The sequence below is a fragment of the Mastigoproctus giganteus genome, chromosome 7 (assembly GCF_048544385.1).
Source record: "Mastigoproctus giganteus isolate SK-2022 chromosome 7, ASM4854438v1, whole genome shotgun sequence".
Classification (NCBI taxonomy): Eukaryota; Metazoa; Arthropoda; class Arachnida; order Uropygi; family Thelyphonidae; genus Mastigoproctus; species Mastigoproctus giganteus.
Genome location: NC_143581.1, coordinates 55,299,627 through 55,322,105, shown reverse-complemented (window position 1 = coordinate 55,322,105; position 22,479 = coordinate 55,299,627). Strand labels below are relative to the sequence as shown.

At 39.6% G+C, this 22,479-nt stretch overlaps 1 protein-coding gene across 2 annotated transcripts in view; it reads right to left on the bottom strand.

Annotated features, from left to right (window-relative positions):
* Nucleotides 1–405: 405 nt before the first annotated feature.
* Nucleotides 406–22,479, bottom strand: part of LOC150082916 (uncharacterized) — a 159,200-nt gene continuing 137,126 nt past the window's right edge. For both annotated transcript variants that reach the window (XM_090376910.1, XM_090376911.1), the window contains 2 exons: nt 12,632–12,853; nt 406–964 (listed from right to left, as the gene is read on the bottom strand). In XM_090376910.1, the coding sequence (XP_090233036.1) occupies nt 549–964; nt 12,632–12,853 (638 nt within the window). In that variant the 3' untranslated portion in view covers nt 406–548. The remainder of the gene's footprint in view (nt 965–12,631; nt 12,854–22,479) is intronic.

The following is a 22,479-nucleotide window of genomic DNA, read 5'->3' as shown; positions in this document are numbered from 1 at the left end:
TAAAATTTACATAAACTGTCAGAATAATTTGTATAAAGATTTGCACACGCACACACACACACAATTAAAATATTAACTGGAATACAAAAATACCATATCTGTTCCAACTAATATAAGAAAAACTAGAAAAAAATTTAAGAAAAAAGCATTAAACTCAAATTAAGGTTTTAAATCCCTTAAAAAACAGACTAGATAACCTCGAAAATGCACATACTAAGTAATGTAGAATAAATTACAAATATTACAATGTTATTTACAATGGAAATGTTTTATTCTTGAGATGGATGCAGGAACACTATAATGGAAATGAATACTTTTTAATCCTTATTTTCTAATGAAATTTATACTCCCAATTTTTATTTTCAAATGATCATGAAAAGTGTAAAGTCCAAATTATTATATTTAATGAAATGCAGAATGTGTTTGTGGAACTAATTCTTTTATGGTGGGTTGGATTCCTTACTTCAATAAAAGTATGATCTCAGTTGATTGCTCAACGTGACAAAATATCATTACATGTGAATTCCTATAATAAAACAAAGCTTAGGCTATGTTACATTTCCCACATCTTCTATCACAGAAAACTGAGATGACTGAAGACTTGATAATGAACAAGAATCACAGGATGCAACAGTGAATATGCTTGTCTCTCTTGAATCCACTGACTCCAACTGAGAAGCACTCACAGTACTTGTTGCAGTTTGTGATGAAGATAAAGGGTGATTCAGTATGTTATCATCATATTGACAAATTTCTCGCCTGGAAAGTGGAACACTTCTAGTAACTGCTGATGGTTCATCTTGCACAAAACAAGAGTTATCATTTCCTTGCACCACACTTTCATAAGATGGAGGCAGATATTCACAGTACTTGGTTGCTTCGTCATAAGTTGGAGGCAAGTCGCACTCAATCTGACTCAAGAATCCAACATGTACAGAGAGATTTTCCACAGTTTCTCCAACATCTATTAAATAAAAATAAGATCAATACAATTGTTTAAATTTCCTTTTTTTCAATGCTAGAAAGTGAACTTTTATAGTAATATGATAAAAGTGATGAACAATGAGTAATTCTCCATTCATTTTTGGAGTTTGAAAGGGCAGATTCAACATATCATATTAATAAATTAAACTATATTTAAATATATTCAAAAAGAAAGACATTCCCTTTTCACAAAATAAGCTGTGCAAAGCATACACATGAAGATAATGACAAAACTAGAGATGTCAGCAGTAACGCTTTCATGATGAACATGTTTCACGGAGATATTAAATAGGTTTAGTAGCGTTCGTTAGCTTATTTTGAATTTAACCAGCAATTTTTGGAAGTTACGACTCCCGGTGTTGGCACCAATATTGTTGAACTAGCCACCATATTGTAGTTGATAATAAATTGCTTAACATATATATATCTCGAACTGATAGCGAAGGTATAAAGTAAAACTAGATAGCGTAATACGAAGCACTGTATTAGGAATCTGTTAGCTTATTATAGTATTATCAGTTAATCAAAAATATTACTAATCTTATTAAATTTCATTGTTAATTAAATTGTATTGAAACGGAAATAATGACCCAGACTAGAGCTGTGAAGCAAAAATCAGACTAGCGAGAGTGCTGTGGCTCAGGGGAGAAACGAAGGGGACTATTCTCCAAGGTATCACAGTCTCAAAAAACGTGCGAAATGTGAAATGTTTGCAGACCTTTCTAAAAACAGGAAATGATCTAGCTAAGGAGGATGCCTTTGTGTGTGTGTGTGTGTGTGTGTGCTAGGTGTCTGGAGTGTCAATAAATTAGGTGCCAATTCAGCATTCTGATGGGCGTCTATGAGAGCTTGAGGTGTAGGGTAAATGGTCTCAAATAAATTAATGAGGGCCATCAGGCTCTCAAGCTGCCCAGCTCAATGACAAAGCTCACTCCTGTGCATCAGGCAACACAGAGGCAATCTCCAAGGCAGAATGTGCTGGTCCCAAAGGAACTAGTTATTGTTGGTGACTATTGTCAGGGAGACGGGGAATATATTATGTAAGAAGGATAAGTCAAACAGGACAAGGGTATGTCTGCCAGGGGCAAAAGTTGATGACATTGTAGAGCAGATGTCTTTTCAGGGCACAAAAGGTGATGTTGTACACTTTGGAACTAATGACATTAAGAGTAAGAGATCTGCAGATTTACTCAACAAGTACAGGTCAACGTTGAAAAAAAGGTCACGAGTTAGGGTTGAATGTGAAAGTGTCTGCAATTCTGCCCAGACACGATAGGAGGGAGTATATGATTTGTTGTTTCGGTTTTTTTTTGGAGCATTAGCAACTAAGGCCATATTGCTCCGGGATATGCGGTGGTCATTCCCTGACCTTTCCACATCCTCCGTATTTGGTGATGACGGGCTTGAACCCCGGTCTAATCAAGAAGCGTGTGCTAAGCACTGCTGCTCCTTCCCACCTGGCTACGGAGGTGCCTGGGAGTATATGATGAGAGCCTTGTCAATCGATTCGGCCCTGGAGAGATTGTGCAAGGCTCAAGGGGTAGAATTTTTTTCAGCCTGATCTGTGCTTGTTGACAAGAGACTGCTTCTACAGGGATGGGATACACTTAAATAGAAAGGGTGCAAGAATATTTGCTGATGCTATCGAGGCAGTGTTAGGTGGGACGGACAACTGCTAGCGTGGGGGGGGATACACACACTAAAAGGTTAACAGTGGCTGCAGGCAGAGGCAAAAGTGATTCTTGCACTGCTTCTATTAGAATGGGCAGCAGACTGGAAAGCAAGGTAATGGAGATTTCCAGGACTGCTGGGAGTCATAGTGGAACAAGTAAATACATGGGCTGTGTTAGGGTGGCTAGGAGTATAGTTAATAAATTTGATGAGCTTGAAGTGCTAGTCAAGACATCAAAGGCAGATATTGTTGGGATATCACAGACGTGGTGTCACACAGATATAGGCAGTGCAGAGTTGGAATTTGGGGAGTACAATATGTATAGGAAGATTTGTTTGTTTGTTTGTTTTAGGGTTTTATGGCGCATTAGCATCTAAGGCTATAATGCGCCAAGTCAAAAGGATGTAGAATATAAAAATATAATATTAAAGTTATTTGTATATTATTGTAAAATAATATACGATATAAAACGTTCATATAGCATAAAATGATAAAAATATTTTATATAGAATTATTTAGATTAATAAGTTGTACAAACTTAAAAATAGCTGACACGTTGTCATTGTCCGATAAAACCTGTCTGAGTGTATAAGGTTCAGACAGATGGCTAAAACATAAACGGCGGTCATTATAAAAGGACGGACATTCAATTAAAATATGACGGACTGTTAAAATGGTGTCACAATTTCTGCACATAGGATGATCGTCTGCCCTCAGCAAATAGCAGTGTGTCAAATGACAATGTCCTATGCGGAGTCGAGATAGAACAACTTCCTCTTTTCGGTTCCTGCGCAGACTAGACTGCCAATGTTCAATTACAGGCTTAATCTCATATAACTTGTTTGTAATCTGTCTATGCCATGAGTGTTGCCATTGGGATACCAGTTTCTTTCAAATTACCGGCCTGTAGTCTGTATGGGGGACTAGGCAAGAGTTTAAATAGGTTTGCTGATTTGGCTGCAGTGTCTGCCAAATCATTTCCTGAGATCCCAATGTGGCCTGGGATCCAGCAGAAACGAACATCAAATTTGAATTGTGCAAGAAAATGCAGCTTCTGCTGTATCCGGGTCAGGACAGGATGAGGGTTGAACCTCATCGATGATAAAGCCTGCAATGAACTCAGATGTATAGGAAGAATAGACAGGATGAGAAGGGAGGAGGGGTTATGCTGTTAGTTAAGAAACAAAATCTAAGGAAGTGCATCCAATTGATGCTGGTGGACAATGCAGTGTTAAGTCTGTTTGGTGTGAAATAAGCACTGGGAAAGGAAAAATGAGTAGGTGTGTGTTATAGGTCTAATGAATCTGATGAGTATAATGAGCAATTGTGCAGAAAAATAAAAAGTGGGCCAGTAAATCAGAATGTCTTATAATGGAAGATTTTAACTTTCCAGATATTGGACTGGAACTTGTGGGTTGGTCACTTGCAAACTAGCAAGACTTTTGGGGATTTATTGAATGACTGTTTTCTACAGCAACATGTTCGAGAGGCAACCAGAGGGAGTAATACTCTTGATCTGATTATCAGTAGTGATCACAATGTATTGATGTGGGAATTATTTAAAGCTGTAACTACCATCAAGGCTAAAGGGAAAAGCTTTTGCTTTCGTAAAGGTGACTACAGAGGTCTCAGACAATTTTTAAATTCTGTACAGTGGGATAAACTGATGGTGTTGCCAACAGTGAATTCTAAATGGGAAGCCTTCAGGGACTTAATTTTGGAGGCTACTAGGCTTTTCATTCCAACTAAGAAATACTGTTCAAGGTTTAGGCCTAAATGGATGTCAGATGACTTAATGAGGCTAGTGGCAGAGAAGAATGTATGGGATGCATATAAATGCACAGAAGCCTATGGCAGGTATAAACTAGTCTGTAATCAAGTCACAAAGGAGGTTAGGCAGGCAATGGCAGATGAGAAATCTTTGGCAAAGGATGCAAAGAAAAACAGCAAGGAGTTCTTTACTTATGTAAACTCTAGAAGGAAAGGGATGAATCAGATTGGATTGCTTAACATAGATGATTTGGGTACCAGAAAAGAATAGTCAAATGCAGGCAGCTCTCGTTGAACAAGAGAGCAAGTTTTATTGGGAGACTAGCATTAGTAAAGGCACATGATGCAAGAAAGCAAGCTAATATAGCATCAACCAAAAAAAAAAAACAAAAAACAAAACCCCTTCTCATTTCACCCATCCACTCACTCCAAATGTTTGTCTACTTCTGACTTGAATCTATTTAAGCTAACAACTTCTACAATGACAGATGGAAGTTTGTTCAAGCAATCAACCACCCGCTGACTAAAGCCAAACTTCTGCACATCTATCCCACAACTGTCTTTCCTCAATTTGAATTTATGCCATCTCAGGTGATTATTCTGAGCAAGAGGAAGAATCTCATCAGCATTGAGCATGCTCAAACTATTCAAGGCTTTATACACCTCAATCAGATCACCGCAGAGGTGACTAATCTCCAGACACTGTAATTTGCAAAACTAAGGCCTTTCTTCTTAAGAACAATCCTTTGTTGCATTCACTAATCTCATTGCCCTTCTCTGTACTCATCCCAGTAGCTCTACATCCTTTATAAAATTAGGCCTCCAGACTTGTATACAGTATTCAAGGTGTGGCTTGACCATTGCCTTATACAAGAGGATAATCACCTCCTTATCCTGGCAAGAAAAAAATAAGCTTGATATACCTTCATACAGGAATTTTTCTTGGACACTACTGACACTATGCTACTGCAACAGGATCTGGAAAGGTTGAGCAGATGGGCTGAGAGGTGGCAAATGAAGTTTAACATTGATAAATGTAAAGTACTACACATGGGGAAACAGCAACCCCAGAACAATGTATCAACTCTGTGGTACTACACTGACAGTGGTAGAGAATGAAAGGGACCTGGGGGTGGTTGTGCAGGCAGATATGAAGTATTCTGAGCAGTGCAGACGGGCTGCAAGAGTAGCTCATGGTTTATTGTCGATGATTTATAGGAATTTTTCTAGCAGGGATAAGGAGGTGATTATTCCCTTGTATAAGGCAATGGTCAGGCCACACCTAGAGTACTGTATACAGGTCTGGAGGCTTCATTTCAAGAAGGATGTAGAGATGCTGGAACGAGTACAGAGAAGGGCAACAAGATTGGTGAATGGAACAAAGGGGTGCTCTTACGAAGAAAGGCTTAAATCTTGCAAATTACAGTGTCTGGAGACTAGGCACCAGCGAGGTGATCTGATAGAAGTGATAAAAGCCTTGAATGGTTTGAGCATGATCAATGCTGATGGGATTCTTCCTCTTGCTCAGAATAATCACCTGAGAGGGCACAAATTCAAATTGAGGAAAGACAGATGTAGGATAGACGTGAGGAAATTTGCCTTTAGCCAGTGGGTGGTACAGACTTCCATCCTTGTCGTGGAAGTTGATAGCCTAAATAAGTTTAAGGCTCAGCTGGACAGGTATTTCGAACGAACAGAGGGGTGAAGTGGAAGTGGTTATTTTTTATTTATTTATTATTATTTTTTTGGCTGATGCTGCATAAGCTTGCTTTCTTGCATCAAATGCCTCTACTAATGCTAATGCTAATTAACAACCCTGCCAACCTTCATATCATCTGCAAACTTTTGAACTAAGCTTGATATATACCTTCATGAATATCATTGATAAATATACAAAACAACAGTGGACCCAACAGCAAACCCTGTGTGGACTCCATTAATAGCATTATTCTGCAAAGAGCAGCATCCATTGATTACCACTCTGCCTTCTTCCACTCAACCACCCTTCTATCCATTGTAGCAACCTATCCTTAATACCATACTACTCCAATTTGTACAGTAATCTTCCATGCACAACAGTGTCAAAGAATTCCTGAAATCGAAATATATGATATCAAAATTAATTTTTTGCATCTGGTTCCTTTGTAACCACACAGTATCCAATCAAGTTTGTCAGACAAGACTTTCCCTTAACAAACACATGCTGTGTCTGAATTATTGCTGCAGTCTTGTCTAGATGATCCTGCAATGCATCTTTAACCAGTGACTCCATTATTTTTCCCAGAACAGAAGTTAAACTAACTGGTCTAATTACTCGTGTCACCCTTAGATCCCCTTTGTGAACTGGGGTACTTTTGCATATCTACAATCTGTGGGGACTTCCCCTGAGCCCAAGGGTGCTCTCATAATTATGACTAAGGGTTTGCTTAGTTGTCACCTTTAATATAACTGGATAGATCACATTCCACCCCAGGTGCCTTTCTCATGTTTAACTTCAACAATTTATCCTCCACTTTGCTCTCAGTTATTACAAAATCATTAAGCACCCTGTTGCAGTTTGATAAACTTCTGACATTTTCCTCCCTTAACTCCTCATGTGTGAATTTAGATGCAAAATACTCATTCAGATTATCAGCTATCTGAGCAGGATCATCAACAGTTGAACCATCAATATCAAATGGACCAATCAGATTCGTTCCCTTCCTTTTAGAGTTTATATAAGCAAAGAAATCCTGCTGTAAAGAAATAGAAGAAAGTGAAATAATGCTTCCTCACATCCCAAATGCGATGAACTTAGAGAAATGTTTCTCTGAGTTCATTGCATTTCCATGTTTTTACCACCAAATGCAACATTTCATTCAGAGTATGGATCGAGGGGATTCTAGAATGTATAAACTGATAATATAGGCAAAAATTTAGGTTAAATTTTGGAAAAAATTTAAGTCTTAGAGAATAGTTAAATGTTATGAAAATCAAAGATGTGTTTAAAATATAGCACTAGCATGAAATGAATGCCAAGTTCAGAATTTACTAAAGGTGTCTAAAAGTGTTCAGTATTTACTGAAAGTGTCTGCAATTCTGCCCAGACACGATAGGAGGGACTATATGATGAGAGCCTTGTCGATCAATTCGGCCCTGGAAAGATTGTGCAAGGCTCAAGGGGTAGAATTTTTTTCAGCCTGGTCTGTACTTGTTAACAGAAGGGACTCCTTCTACAGGGATAGGATACACTTAAATAGAAAGGGTGCAAGAATATTTGTGATGCAATCAAGGAAGTGTTAGGTGGGTCGGAAACTGCTAGATTGGGGGAATACAAGGACTAATAGATTAGCAGTAATCTATTAGTCCTTGCACTGCTTCTATTGGAATGAGCAGAAGCCTGGAAAATAAGATGCAGGATATTTCAGAGACTGCTGGGAGTCACTGCGGTACAAGTAAACACATGGGTTGTGTTAGGGTAGCTAAGAAAAAGAACAGGTGCATGTATACTTGCATGTACACCAATGCTAGGAGTTTGGTAAATATATTTGATGAATTTGAGATATTGCTCAAAGCATCAAAGGCAGATATTGTTGGGATATCAGAGACATGGTGTCACACAGATATAAGGAATGCAGACCTGGAATTTGGGGAGTACAACGTCTACAGAAAGGATAGACAGGATAGGAAGGGAGGAGGGGTTATGCTATTAGTTAAGAAACACATAAAATCCAGGAAAGTTAAGCCAGTCGACATCGCTGGATAGTGCAGTGTTGAGTTAGTTTGGTGTGACATTGGGAGATCAAAATTGAGAGTAGGAGTGTGCTATAGGCCTAATGACTCTGATGAGTATAATAAGAAAGTGTACAGGGAAATAGAGTGGGCCAGTAAATCAGAGTCTTATAATGGGGGATTTTAATTTCCCAGATATTGACTGGAATTTGTGGGTTGGTCACTCACACACTAGGCGCCTCCGTAGCCAGGTGGGAAGGAGCAGCAGTGCGTAGCACACCCTTCTTGATTAGACCGGGGTTCGAGCCCATCACCACCAAATACGGAACATGCGGAAAGGTCAGGGAATGACCACCGCACCGGAGCAATATGGCCTTAGTTGCTAATGCTCCTAAAAAACCAAATAACAACAACAACAACTCACACACTAGCAAGGCTTTTGGATTTATTGGATGATTGTTTTCTACATCAGGATGTTCGGGAGGCAACTAGAGGGAGGAATACTCTTGATTTGATTATCAGCAGTGATTCTTCATGCATTAAGAATCTGCAGATAAAGGAACCACTAGGTGGCAGTGATCACAGTGTGCTGAAGTGGGATTTACTCAAAGAGGTAACTACCATCAGGGGTAAAGGGAAGGGTTATTGCTTTCATAAAGGCAACTACGATGGTCTGAGACAGTATTTAAATTCTATACAGTGGGACCAACTGATGATGTTACCAACAGCAAATTCAAAATGGGAAGCATTTAAAGAACTTATCTTGGAAGCTACTAGGTTTTACATACCAACTAAGAAATATTGTTCAAGGTTTAGGCCAAAATGGATGTCAGATGAACTAATGAGACATATGGCAGAGAAGAAAAATGCATGGGATACATATAAATTAACACGTGACAGAGAAGCCTATGATAAATATAAGTTGATCTGTAACCAAGTTACAAAGGAGGTTAGGCAGGCAAAGGCAGATTACGAGAAATCTTTGGCAAGGGATACAAAGAAAAACAGCAAAGAATTCTTTACTTATGTAAACGCTAGAAGGAAGGGGATGAATCAGATTGGTCCACTTGATATTGATGGTTCAACTGTTGATCCTGCTCAGGTAGCTAACAAACTAAATGAATATTTTGCATCGACATTCACACATGAGTTATTCAGCAAGGGGAATGCCAGAGGTGTATTCAACTCTGGCAGTAAGCTAGATAATCTTGTAATAACTGAGAGTAAAGTGGAGGAGAAATTGTTGAAGATAAACACAAGAAAGGCACCTGGGGTGGATGGGATCTATCCAGTTATTGAGGGAGGCAGCAGAGGAAGTAAGCAAACCCTTAGCCATAATTATAAGAGCTTCCTTGGACTCAGGGGAGATACCCATAGACTGGAGATATGCAAATTTGACCCCAATTCACAAAGGATGATCAAAGGCTGACACAAGTAATTATAGACCTGTTAATTTAACTTCTGTTCTAGGGAAATTAATGGAGGCACTGGTTAAAGAAGCCCTGCAGGATCATCTAGACAAGACTTCAGGTATAGCTCGGACACAGCATGGTTTTGTTAAGGGGAAGTCTTGCCTGACCAATTTGATTGGATACTATGATGCAGTCACAAAAGAACTGGATGCAGGGAATAACTTTGATATTACATACTTGGATCTTAGAAAGGCTTTTGATACTGTTGCACATGGAAGACTGCTGCATAAATTGGAGCAGTGTGGCATTGGAGGCAAATTGCTGCTATGGATAAAGGAGTGGTTGAGGGGGAGAAGACAGAGTGGTAATCAATGGACACCGCTCATCGTGAACTAATGTTATTAGTGGAGTCCCTCAGGGTTCAGTGTTGGATCCATTGTTTTCTGTATTTATAAATAATACTGATGATGGTATATCAAGCTTAATGTCCAAGTTTGCAGACGATACAAAGGTTGGCAGGGTTGTTAAGGACACTACTGACGCTATGCTGCTGCAACAGGATCTGGAAAGGTTGAGCAGATGGGCTGAGAGGTGGGAAATGAAGTTTAACATTGACAAATGTAAAGTACTACATATGGGAAACAGCAACCGCATGGCAACATATCGACTCTGTTGTACTACACTGACAGTGGTAGAGAATGAAAAGGACCTGGGGGTAATTGTGCAGGCAGATATGAAGTTCTCTGAGTAGTGCAGACGGGCTGCAGGAGTAGCTCATGGTGTTTTATTAATGATATATAGGAATTTTTCTAGCCGGGATAAGGAGGTGATTATTCCTTTGTATAAGGCAATGGTCAGGCCACACCTTGAGTACTGTACAGGTCTGGAGGCCTCAATTCAAGAAGGATGGAGAGCTGTTGGAACGAGTACAGAGAAGGCAACAAGATTAGTGAATGGAACAAAGGGTTTCTCTTACGAAGAAAGGCTTAAGTTTTGCAAATTACAGTGTCTGGAGACTAGGCACCGGAGAGGTGATCTGATAGAGGTGTATATGAATGGTTTGAGCATGCTCAATGCTGATGGGAATCTGCCTCTTGCTCAGAATAATCACCTGAGAGGGCATAAATTAAAATTGAGGAAAGACAGATGTAGGCTAGATGTGTGGAAATTTGCCTTTAGCCAGCGGGTGGTTGGCTGGTGGAACAGACTTCCATCCCTTGTTGTGGAAGTGGATAGCCTAAATAAATTTAAGGCTCAGCTGGACAGGTATTTCAAACGAACGAAGGGGTGAAGTGGAAGTTTTTTTTTTTGGCTGATGCTGCATAAGCTTTCTTTCTTGCATCATATGCCGCTACTAATGTTAAATCGTGGAGAAAAATTGGCACGAGGTTGACAACATTAATTGAAGTGCTGAAAAAAACTGATGTGAAGATTTACAGCAAGAAGTCAACATATTCAATAAAGTTTTCCAACAAATTGGTGATGATCTGCGGAAAATGAAATTATAGATGATGCAGAGATTATACGTACCATGAAAGAAAGATGGATTTAAATATGAAGACAGAATGAATTAAATCTAGAGCCAAAACCTTCCCGTGGAGTAGCTAAAAGAGCCCTAGAAACTGCCTGGAAGAGAGGGACTATGCTGAAAAATGTCATATTTCATTTACATAGAGGTTTTGATGTCAAATAACATCAACTACATTTGCATTTGAATAAAAAAAAAAAAAGTCATTTGACTTTTTTTTTTATTCAAATGTAAATGTAGTTTGCAAAAAGTTATTTCAAAACCCTAAATTAACTACAAAACCCTACAATATATGTATGTACATATCTTACGTCAAAATAAAATTAAGGTATGTGTATATTTTATGATTCCCCACTTTGACTGACTGATTAACTGACCAACTAGTGGACCTGATCATGTTGGATAAGAGGGTTTCACCATACAAGTTTTTATAGTTGGGAAAAGCATATCAGTGCAAAATGCTTTGTTTTTAATGTTAATTTTTGTTCATTTTTAAACAATTACTTATGTATGGGCAGCTTATATATTATACACATATATAACCGAGAGACAATGGTTTTACTCTCGGTAAAACTTTTCTGCTTTTTTCCTCCTGAAAGATGAAGAATTCTAATAGTAAATATCTGATTTGTCTTTCCATGTATCTTTTGCTAGAGCATTACAATACTAGAATTTATCTTTTTCAGTTTTTCCTGTTTATGCAAGCTATTTCATAAACTGCAGCATGTTATTTTCTAGAAGTTCTGTAATGATGATATAAGCAACCAATAAAATAAGTGGCAAAGAACACTCTGAATGAAAAATGAATAAGTTTCTTCACTTATAAAATGGAATAATGCTCCTACTTCTCCTACAATAATGTCTGACAATTATAATACAATTGTAAAAAACAAAACTTGCAGGAAATAGCCCAGTCCTTAGGCAAGCTGTCCATTTCCAAGAATATATAAAAAAAAAAAAAAAACTTGCTAAAAATGTTTTGTTAACAACTCTCAATTTGGTCGCTTGCTTGTAACATCCATTTTATACTAAACACAATCTGTACTAAAAAATTCAAAAACTGTGATAATTTGCTTTAAAAAATGATCATACAGAAAGTATCAATTGGCATTGATCGAACAGCAGCTTTTAACAAAAACTGCCACAATTTGGCATCAGCAGTAAAAGTATTAATGCAAATTATACATAACCATTTAATAATGTAATTTACCATCTCTTCTGTTTCCTGGCCAAATCTTATTACCATCCATTTGATTTTATTGCCAAGTCCAAAAAGGAAATTAAAATCACAAAACTTGAGCAACATATTAATTTTAAAATATATATTAAACAGTTACAGGCAAAAATTTAAGATATTCATTGCCAGTTTGTTGATACAATGAACATCCATAACAAACAGATGGGGGTGGGGGAAGGAATAAAATTAATACCCATTTTAAAATTATTCATAATGAAGTTGACTTTAGCTTATAATCAGCTATTAACAATCTAACAGGTAACCAAAATAAATCTTTTTAGAAAATAAGTTTTTGCAAATAAATTTATTTAATTTACCAATATTTCCGCTAATTGTTCTCAAAGGTTCCCTGTCCAATGTTGGTGGTCTTCTCCAATGCTGACATATCCTCATTACAATCATACCAACAGTAACAGTAAAGATACCCAAGATAACCATTCCAATTATAATGATTAGAGTAGTGCTCATTTCTCTAGTCCTAATATAGGTTTCAGAACGTGATGCAACAACTATTGTAGGCATGGCGCTTGTCCTTCGATCTACAAGAAATAAGAAATTCAAATTTCTGAAAATAACTATTTATAGAAAAAAAAACTGGAAATAGTCCTTTTCTTTTTCATAATGAATTAAACATCCTATAAAATATGTAACAAAAAATAAACCTATAACAACAAAAATGGACAAATGAATAATTAGAACCAACTTATGCTAAGAGTACTTTAATTGCACTATCACATGAATCTCACTGGGTGAAAATCTATCATTCTTCATCACCTCATGTGAATTTCAACAAAAACCTATTTAGTTGGCAGCTTGTCCCACTTCACTTTAGCCAATTTATCCATTATTCATCTTTAATTTTGTTAAGTTGCCTTAAAAAGACAACTTAGCCAAATTAAGAATGAATACCATATATAGGATAAGTTGGTTAATTGATAAAATTGTACAAATTTAAAGTGAATTAAAGTGCACAATCCCCTAATGTAACAAAATTCATTATGTTAGGCACCTTCCAAACTTTTAACAGACACCAGCAGGGCCAAAAATAATCAATACCCTCACTCATTTTGTTCCTCATCATTAAGTTAATAGTAAATGTAATCCTCTATTTCATGCAAAATAATAGATAAACCAGAGTAAGATAGGGAAGATATGAAGTATACTTAACTCATGCTTAGCCAAGGCCACCTGAAATTGACTATATTTATCAGATTTCAAAGAGAAAGTGTTTGAAGCCCAGCCACCAAAGCATGAGAATTTTTAATGTATTAATAAATAAATTCACAAATACAGTGAAAAGAAACCAGAATGAAGGCAATACTGATGTGATGCAAAAATTCAGCAAACCCTTTTGTAATGTGATGTCACTTTGTGTTGTGATATAACCCACTTTAGAAAGTTCTACATTCGATGTTTAGGTCATTTCAGTTGAGTTGCACTTCTCAACCAATGATATTCATGATGTGACATAATACAGATCGCTTCTATCAGCATTCTTAACGTACTTTTTCATAATATTTTCATGTCATATCTCAGAATTTGAGATTTGACTTTGTGAAAGCTAATTACTGTTATTAGTATTGGGTAAGGAAGCTTGCTTTCTTGCTATTATTAAATACTTGCCAATACTAGCTTTTAAAAAATTGTCATAATTAAAATATAAACTCTTGTTTATAAAAATTAATATAAATTATGATGACAAGAATCACATATTAGGACTAATAAAATATTATTTTGTTGTTCTGCTCAAATTTTCTGTTACAAGAATGTTTTCTTTGCTAACTGTACATTTCTTCAATTTTTTTTTTTTTTTTTTAAACAGTTCCAAGTTCTGCTTTTTATTTTGTTCCTCAGAATAAACAGGTAGCATCTTTTCATTATCCACCACTGTAATTCTGAAACATTTAGAATTACACTGGTGAATAAAAGTTAACTAGCAGAAGTGCTATAATTGATAATTAAATTTGGTATAAAAATATATTATGCAGGAACTTATGGGTAGAGAACATTTCAGAAATATGAAAATTAGCTCATGCATATCAAAAAATAAGTATCCAGCAAATAAGATTGTACACATTAATATGGATATGATTAATCCTCAGAGCCAGGCAATACTTATAATGTAGTCACTGAAATTTTCCTCTTACTGAGAATCCTATATGAGCTCAACAGAACAGGATTCTCACTCAGAAGAAAGTCCTCCATCAGCTGCACTCCAAAAGGAAGAACATTATCATCCATCAGAATGAACTGGGTCCCTACTGGCTCCTACTGATCCCTACAGAAAATCACAAATCCCTAACAGAGATACGATTTTCTCTAGAAGGTCAGAGTAATAAAAGATGAGCACAGAAACAGTAAACTTTTGTGAGAAATACAACAGGACTGGCTTTTAGGATTGAAGAGTTTTCTTCATGCCACTGGAGAACAGCATTTAAGGAATTAGTGGTGTAAGAAGTTCAGTTTTCCAGGGCAAGGTTTCTCAAACTAATAATTGGAACATAGTGTGTATTATCATTGGCAAAACTATGAAGGGGATTGAGTTAGTAAATAATATACTAAAGGAAAAGAATGGGAGAAAAATTAAACTCGGGTAACATGAACACTACCAGAGAAGTTGGAAAAAGGGTTGCCATTGCCGTAGAGAGGTTGGACTTCTACCTGTTGGTCCGCGGAAGGTATTTGATTTCCCTTCTACCACCCAATGGGAGGCATTCCCCGATCCGCCACCTGGGGACGCGCCCTCTAGGGGTTACAGGCTCCCCCGAGGGTCGGCTCCCCCGACAGTCCATTACAGTCCATTGCCAGACTGAGAACTCGACACATGGCAGGTATGAAAATTAGTGTGGATGGTACCAGAACTTATAAACTTTGCAGAAACTGTCCGAAAGAACAGCTTACTCCGGAACACATCTTCAGCTGTCCTGCAATTCAGGCGACTTTGCAAAGCATGGACGAATCCCCTTTTCAGGGAGAACTTTATAACGAAAAGATCGTGGACTTAGCTAAAGCAGTGATATCAGCGCATGGTTCAATTTGACTTCAAATGAACACGACACCAACCAACCAACCAGAGAAGTTAGAAGATAGAGCCATCTTCCATTACTTGCAATGAGTGGTCAGAGAGAAAACTGTTTACCCAACTGAAAAAACAGTTAGCAATCCACAAGATAGGATTTTGTTTAGAAGACCTTTATACTAAAAACAGTCAAAAGGCTTAGATATGTCAAGAGTTCCAAACTTTTCCATTGAATTGGTCCAAAGATGAGTGACATAAGCCAATACATCACCAGTGGGATAGACACAGTCAGAATACATAATCACTGAACAGATGGAAGATTGAAATAGTTTGAAATGGATTTCTCCATTACTTTGGAAAGAGTAGAGGTGAGTGCAGGCAGATAGAGGGAAGAGGGATTTGTCACCAGTTTTGGAAACTGGCTGGGAATCAATGTCTTGACTGAGAAAAAACTCCGTGCAGAATTAAAAACACCAGCAGAATAAGGAAGTGTGATAAGGCAACACAGAAAAGAATCAAGTTTAGCAGTGTGGGTTTTGAAAATAAGAGGAGAAAATCATCAGGACCTGGAGCTGCTTTCTTGGCATGTAGATTGTTCAGAATTCATATCCTTCTGTCAGAAGACAATGAGTGGAGTATACCTGGAACAGCTAATAGTAAGTAAATTTCATCTTTAGCTGAGGATGCAACATAACTATCAGATTGTAAGAGAAGTGGGAATACAGATGGACAGAAGCTGTGGCCAATAGCTTTGGCAAGAGGTCAATGCTTAACTACCATTTGGACAAGCAAGTTTTCTATTCTTAGAATATTAAAAATTGAATTTGGATTGATTAATGATTGTTTTACAATTCTTGTTTAAAAACAGGATAGTGCAAGCAGAAAATTAAGATGGAGATTTGGATACAAGCCAATTATGATATGCTGCGGCCTTAATTTGAACAGCCTTGCCACATTTATTGGAAAACAAAAGGTTTCTATAAAATACAATATTTTAGGATGGAATGTGGAATAAGAGATTATCCTTAAAAGAATAATTCTGACACCATCTGAGCAAACATTAGGGTCAGAAGATTTAAAACAGTAATCCAACCAATGAAAACAGGAATTGCAAACATGTAGATCATCCTATTCTGCATTTTCATAATACCAGCAAAAACAAGAGGATTCAGTGGAGCTGTAATCTGAGATGCCTAGAGGATCACGCCGACCGGGCTAGCCGAGTGGGTAAAGTGCCTGCCCGGCAACCCAAAGGTCGCGGGTTCGATTCCCGCCTCGGGCTTGGATCAAAGTACTGCAAAAAAACCTTGGGAGGTGCAATATGGCCACAGAAGCCGATGCGCCAACAACTACCAAATCAAAATCAAATCTAGAGGATCACTAACTTTGATTATACTTTGGGGGCTTGTTGGCAAGGTTGATTGATTGATTGATTTGATTTTTTGTGGCACAAAGACAGCAAGGTTATAGTGCGCCATGGAAAGATTAAAATTCAAAAAAAGATTAGACTGGTTACTTTCAAAGAGGTTACTTCGTCTAAAGTTCCACACACACACACACACACACACACACACAAAATCAGTACAATGATAAAAGCAAATTGTATATTTCATATGAGTGTATACATATTGATCGATTTTAAAAATTTAAAAACTGCTGACACATTGTCATTTAAAATCTGACTCAGTGTATATGGCTCAGTCAGATGGGTAAAACGCTAAAACAAGCATTTATAAAACTGGTACAATCGCATAAAATGTGTTGGACGGATAAAACGGTGTCGCATTGCTCGCACATAGGAAGGTCATCAGCCCTCAGCAAAAAGGAGTGTGTCACATGACAGTGTCCTATGCGGAGCCGGGTAAGAACAACTTCACCTTTGCGATCCCTGCGTAAGCTGGACCGCCAAGGATGGATCACAGGCTTAATTCGACATAGTTTGTTTGTAGTAATCAGTCGATGCCACGAATCTTGCCACTGAGATTGTAGGTTACTACGGATCACTTGCCTGTAGTCTGTATAGGGAACTAACAGGTCAAGATTATCCGTCAGGGCTGCCGATTTGACTGCAATGTCAGCCAAATCATTTCCTCTAATCCCGATGTGACTGGGGGTCCAGCAGAAGCGGATATCAAATCGATTTGCATAGAGGCTGTATATTATCTGCTGAATTCGGGACAGGGTTGGATGATTAGTGCGTGACACTGCTGATAAAGCCTGTAGTGCACTCACTGAATTGGCATATATAATACACCGTTGGTAACGGTGTCTTCTTATGTGATCTAGAGCTAACTCTATAGCATGCAGCTCTGCAGTGTAAATGCTCCGATATGGTGTTATCTGGAAAAACAGCAGCAGATCCCACATACGATTCTGACCTCGAGCCGTCTGTATAAACTGGCAAGAAGTCAGAATGTTCCACACAGTGTTGTGAATAGAGCTGAAGGTAGACAGAAGCTGGAGTATAAGACTTCGCCACAATCTTGAGCGAGAAGTCACATGCTGGTGTTTGTGCATGCCAGGGTGGAAGGGGCTCCTTTGGTGATCGAGCAACCTTGTCTACCGAGATGTTAAGCTTATTGAGTAGCTCGAACACGAATGCTGAATGGGCGATTGGCGGTCCGTCGTGTGTTATAAAGATTTTCCCGTCGTGGCTCGAAAATGGATGCCCACGTGGGATGGTCTGGCAGGGACTTCAGCTTGAAGGCATATTGTAGACAACTGCATTCGTCAAAGCGACAAGGATGGTTCATTTGCTTCGACATAGACTTTGAACAGGTGATGTTCTGAATGCACCAATAGCAATACGAATGGCTTGATGACGGATGGGGTCAAGCCAACGAACAGCACTATTTCTGGCAGATGCATATACCTGAGACCCATAATCTAATTTTGAGCGTACAAGTGCACGGTATAGACGTAGGAGAGTGCATGGGTCTGCACCCCAATAGGTAGAAGAGAGAGAGCGGAGAATGTTAAGCCCTCTCGTACACTGTGCGTAGCTGACGAATGTGTTGGACAAATGTCAGCTTTTTGTCAAAAATGAGTCCCAGGAATTGCCTCTGATACAACTGGAATGGTGCTTTGTCCAAGTCGTAATTCAGGCTCAGGGTGGAGGTTACGTTTGCGACAAAGATGTACGCAAACGGTCTTCTCCGGTGAGAACCTGAAACCATTGGCCGTGGCCCAGGAGTTAAGACAGTCAATAGCTTGTTGCAGATGTCTCTCAATAACCCTCATATTGCATGATTGAGAGAATTTGCTGAAGTCATCGACGTAGAGTGCACTGTTTATAGTTGGAGGAAGTTGTTCAGAAATAGAATTTATTTTAATGGCAAAAAGCGTGACACTTAAGACAGGTCCTTGTGGTACCCCCTCCTCTTGGCAAAAGGGCTGCAAAAGGGAGGATCCTACATGAACTTGGAAATAACGGCAGGATAAAAAATTTTTAATAAAAATGGGAAGGTCTTTTAAGATACCAAATCTCCAAGTTGCGTCGTATGCTTTTTCCATGTCAAAGAAGATGGACACCAAGTGTTCTCTTTTTAGGAAAGCATCTTGGATAGATGTTTCCAGTCTAATTAAGTGGTCCAGTGTGGACCTGTTTCTTCGGAAGCCGCACTGAAAGCGGGAGAGAAGATTGTTCGATTCTAAATACCATAAGAGACAAGCATTGGCCATCCTCTCCAATATTTTGCACAGACAGCTGGTCAGAGCAATGGGACGATAGTGTTTTGGACATTTAGGATCCTTTCCTGGCTTAGCAAAAGCAAGAATAGTTGCCTTGCCCCAGGTATCCGGAAAATGCTCTTCAAGGAAGATTCTGTTGTACAGGAAGAGCACACGGTCCATGGATTCTGGTGAAAGATGTTTGATCATTTCATAATGGATGTTGTCTGGTCCAACAGCGGTAGCCTTTGTACGAGCAAGTGCTGTTTTCAGCTCATTGATATTAAATGGCCCTCTGTGTGGGTGAGAACCCTTCGATGTGAATTTAAGGGCCTGTTTTTCAGTGTTGCGCTTTAAGACCAGAAACTCTGGGGAGTAAAGTTGATGTTAGAAAAAGTTTCCCCAAGAGCATTGGCTATTGCAGTAGAGTCTGCAATAGTACATCCATTATATTCAAGGACCGATGAGGGGTGTGCTGTGTATTTTCCCTTCATTTTCCGGATTTTTTCCCAGACCATCTTAGTGCTGGTCGTCTGGGTAATGGATGATGTGAAACGGATCCACGATTCCTTTTGACTCTGACGGCGGATGTAGCGTGCTTTGGCTCGTGCACGTTTAAATGCTAATAGGTTGACCGTGGTAGGATATCGTCGAAATATCCCCCAAGCTTTGTTTTCAGCCTTTTTAGCTGCTGTGCATTCTGGATTCCACCATGGTTTTGGAAAGGGAGGAAACCGTGTGGATGTTTTTGGAATTGTAGTTGCAGCTGCATAGACAATATTTTCTGTTATGTACATAACTGCATCATTGATAGGCTCCTGACTGACTGCAGAGTTGTCAAATTTTGCCAGGTGTTGAAAGGCACTCCAGTCGGCTTGATCAAACTTCCACCGCGGTAACCTGACAGGAAGACAAGGTCTCCCAGCAATTAAGGTGGTTATCACGGAGAAGTGATCACTTCCATACAGGTTCCCTTCTACCTCCCAAGTAAGTGACGAGAGAAGAGAAGGCGAGCTGATAGAAAGATCAATGGCAGAAAACGTATGGGTAGGCATGTGGAGAAAGGTGTTTGTTCCCACATTAAGAAGGCAGTGGTCACTGTCAATGAGCATACACTCTATGACTCGTCCCCTTCTATTAATGCTAGCACTACCCCACAGGGTGTTATGTTCATTAAAGTCCCCAAGAAGTAAGAAAGGGGGAGGCAACTGCATTACGAGATCATTAAGGTCTTTCTGGCAGATGTCAGCGCAAGGTGGCAAATATATAGAGCAAACGGTTAGTAAAAACCCCACTGTTATTCGAGTTGCTACTGCCTCTATGCTGGTAGTAAGTTGCATATGCTGAAAAGGGGTATGGTTGCCCACAAGGATTGCGACTCCTCCATGAGCGGGGCCATCCCCAGTTCTATCCTTGCGAATGATAGTAACATTATGCATCCTGGGGTCATCATTTGTCCTTAGGTAAGTCTCCTGTATGCAAAAGTAAGATGGTTTGTGCTTTTGCAGGAGTGCCTTGATGTCTTCTGCATTTTGCCGGAATCCAAGACAATTCCTTGTAGGAATTTAGCCATTATTTTGGCTTGGTGGTTCCTTCAGGCGGCTTCCGAGGTGCTGAGGGCTTATTTTTGTCAGTCTTAGATTTATCCTTCCTGGGGAAGTATGGACGCTGCCCCGTGTCCATATCCTCCTCAGTAAAGAGTTCCAAGACTGCTTCTTCCTGTACCTCCTTCTCCTCAACGTCCATTTTTTCCTGAGAACTAGGATGTACGTCAGATTTCTTATTCTTTTCTCCAGAAACTGATTTTCTAATTGGTGGGGCACTAGGAGGTACAGATATTGTAGTGGCAGCTGATTGGTCCTTTTGTGTGGGTTTTATTGAACTTAACAGGTAGCGAGCAATAGGAGTGAATGACTCCTTTGGTGGTATGGTCATTTCGGTCTGAGTTCTGATGGAACATCTCCCTGCTACCTTCTGAGCGTAGTTGGTTTATTTATATTTAAAGGTTTCACCGTTTTCCTTGCCTCTTGATAAGATATGTTCAGCTCTGCCTTAAGTCACTGAATTTCTTTTTCTTGTTTCCGCCTTTGGCATGCCCTTGAGTAGGCCGGGTGTTCTTCTTGGCAGTTAATGCAGGTTGGTTTTGCAGCCGAGCATGATGTTGTTTCGTGTCCTTTGCGCCACACCAAGCGCATACAAGGGTTCCACGACAAGCCATCTGTGAGTGTCTGTATTTCTGGCACTTGAAGCACCGTAACGGATTTGGGATATACGGACGCACTGGGCAGTTAATATAGCCAGCTTTGATTTCACGAGGAAAAGTTGGTGAATTTAATGTTAAGATGATATTTCTAGTGGGAACTAATTTTCCATCCCTACGCATGGATATACGTTTAACAGCTGTCACTCCCTGTGGTTTTCACTCCGAACAGATTTCCTCTTCAGTTACATCCATCAGATCCCATTCCACGATGACACCACGGATGAGTTCAGTGTTTTGTGGTGGGTTATAGTGACAGGCATTCCCCCGATAGATGTAGCACGGAGGAGCTGTTCTGAGTGTATATCACTTCTGATTTCTACAAGTATGTCACGCGAACGAAGCCGTTTGACAGACTTAGGAGAGCCTGCCAACCCTTCCAAACCCTTCTTGGTAAAGAAGGGTGACATTTTTTCTATAGGCTTCTCACTAGTTGAGTGAATTATCAGGAACCGAGGTGTAGGACCTGATATAATCTCCTTTTTCTGTCTTTTAGCAGAAGTGCCGTTCTCTTGGTCTACGGTAAAATTTTCAGTTAGGGACAGGGTTGGGGCCCCAGAAGAAATGAATTTATCAGGATTCATGTAGTTTAAGTGGTTCAGTGCCCGGGCTCCCCACCCACCATGGAGCCCAAAGGGATGCCCACTACCCGGCATGCAATAAATGCCCTCGGGAGTGGAACGCCAGGGCTACCCAGACACCATACTCGCACCGCCGCCAGCCTGAATCCTGTCCCTCTGACCACGAGGGTAGGAGCATGGCATCGACACGGTTGACCCTCGCAGGCGAGCCTACTAGCCAGGCCTTCCAGGACCTCCCGTCTTGTCGAAGCAGGGGCCAAAGTGGTGTGTCGAAGCTGGGCCCCTCAACCACCAGGATCCCCCTTTCCGGATTTCCACGGGTCGCAGCGCACGGCAAACACGCCGGATTCCATTGATGTAAGCCTGGAACCTGGGCTGTGGGCGTTGGATCCCAGTGATGCTAGTCTGGAAGTCCAGCAGCGTCACTGGGAGGTCCCCCTCACCACGTACAGGTGCCCACGTCGAGGGGGTTGGCAAGGAAAAGATCAAGAGCAATGGGTGTTTGTGGCTAGGATTGTCTAGTATTCTGGTAAGTAAATGAACAAGTTGATTAAGGTCAATGGTAATCACAAAAGCCTTGGTACTTCAACTAGTCATATCTATGTAACTAGGAAACTGAAGCCAGCTAGATTTATG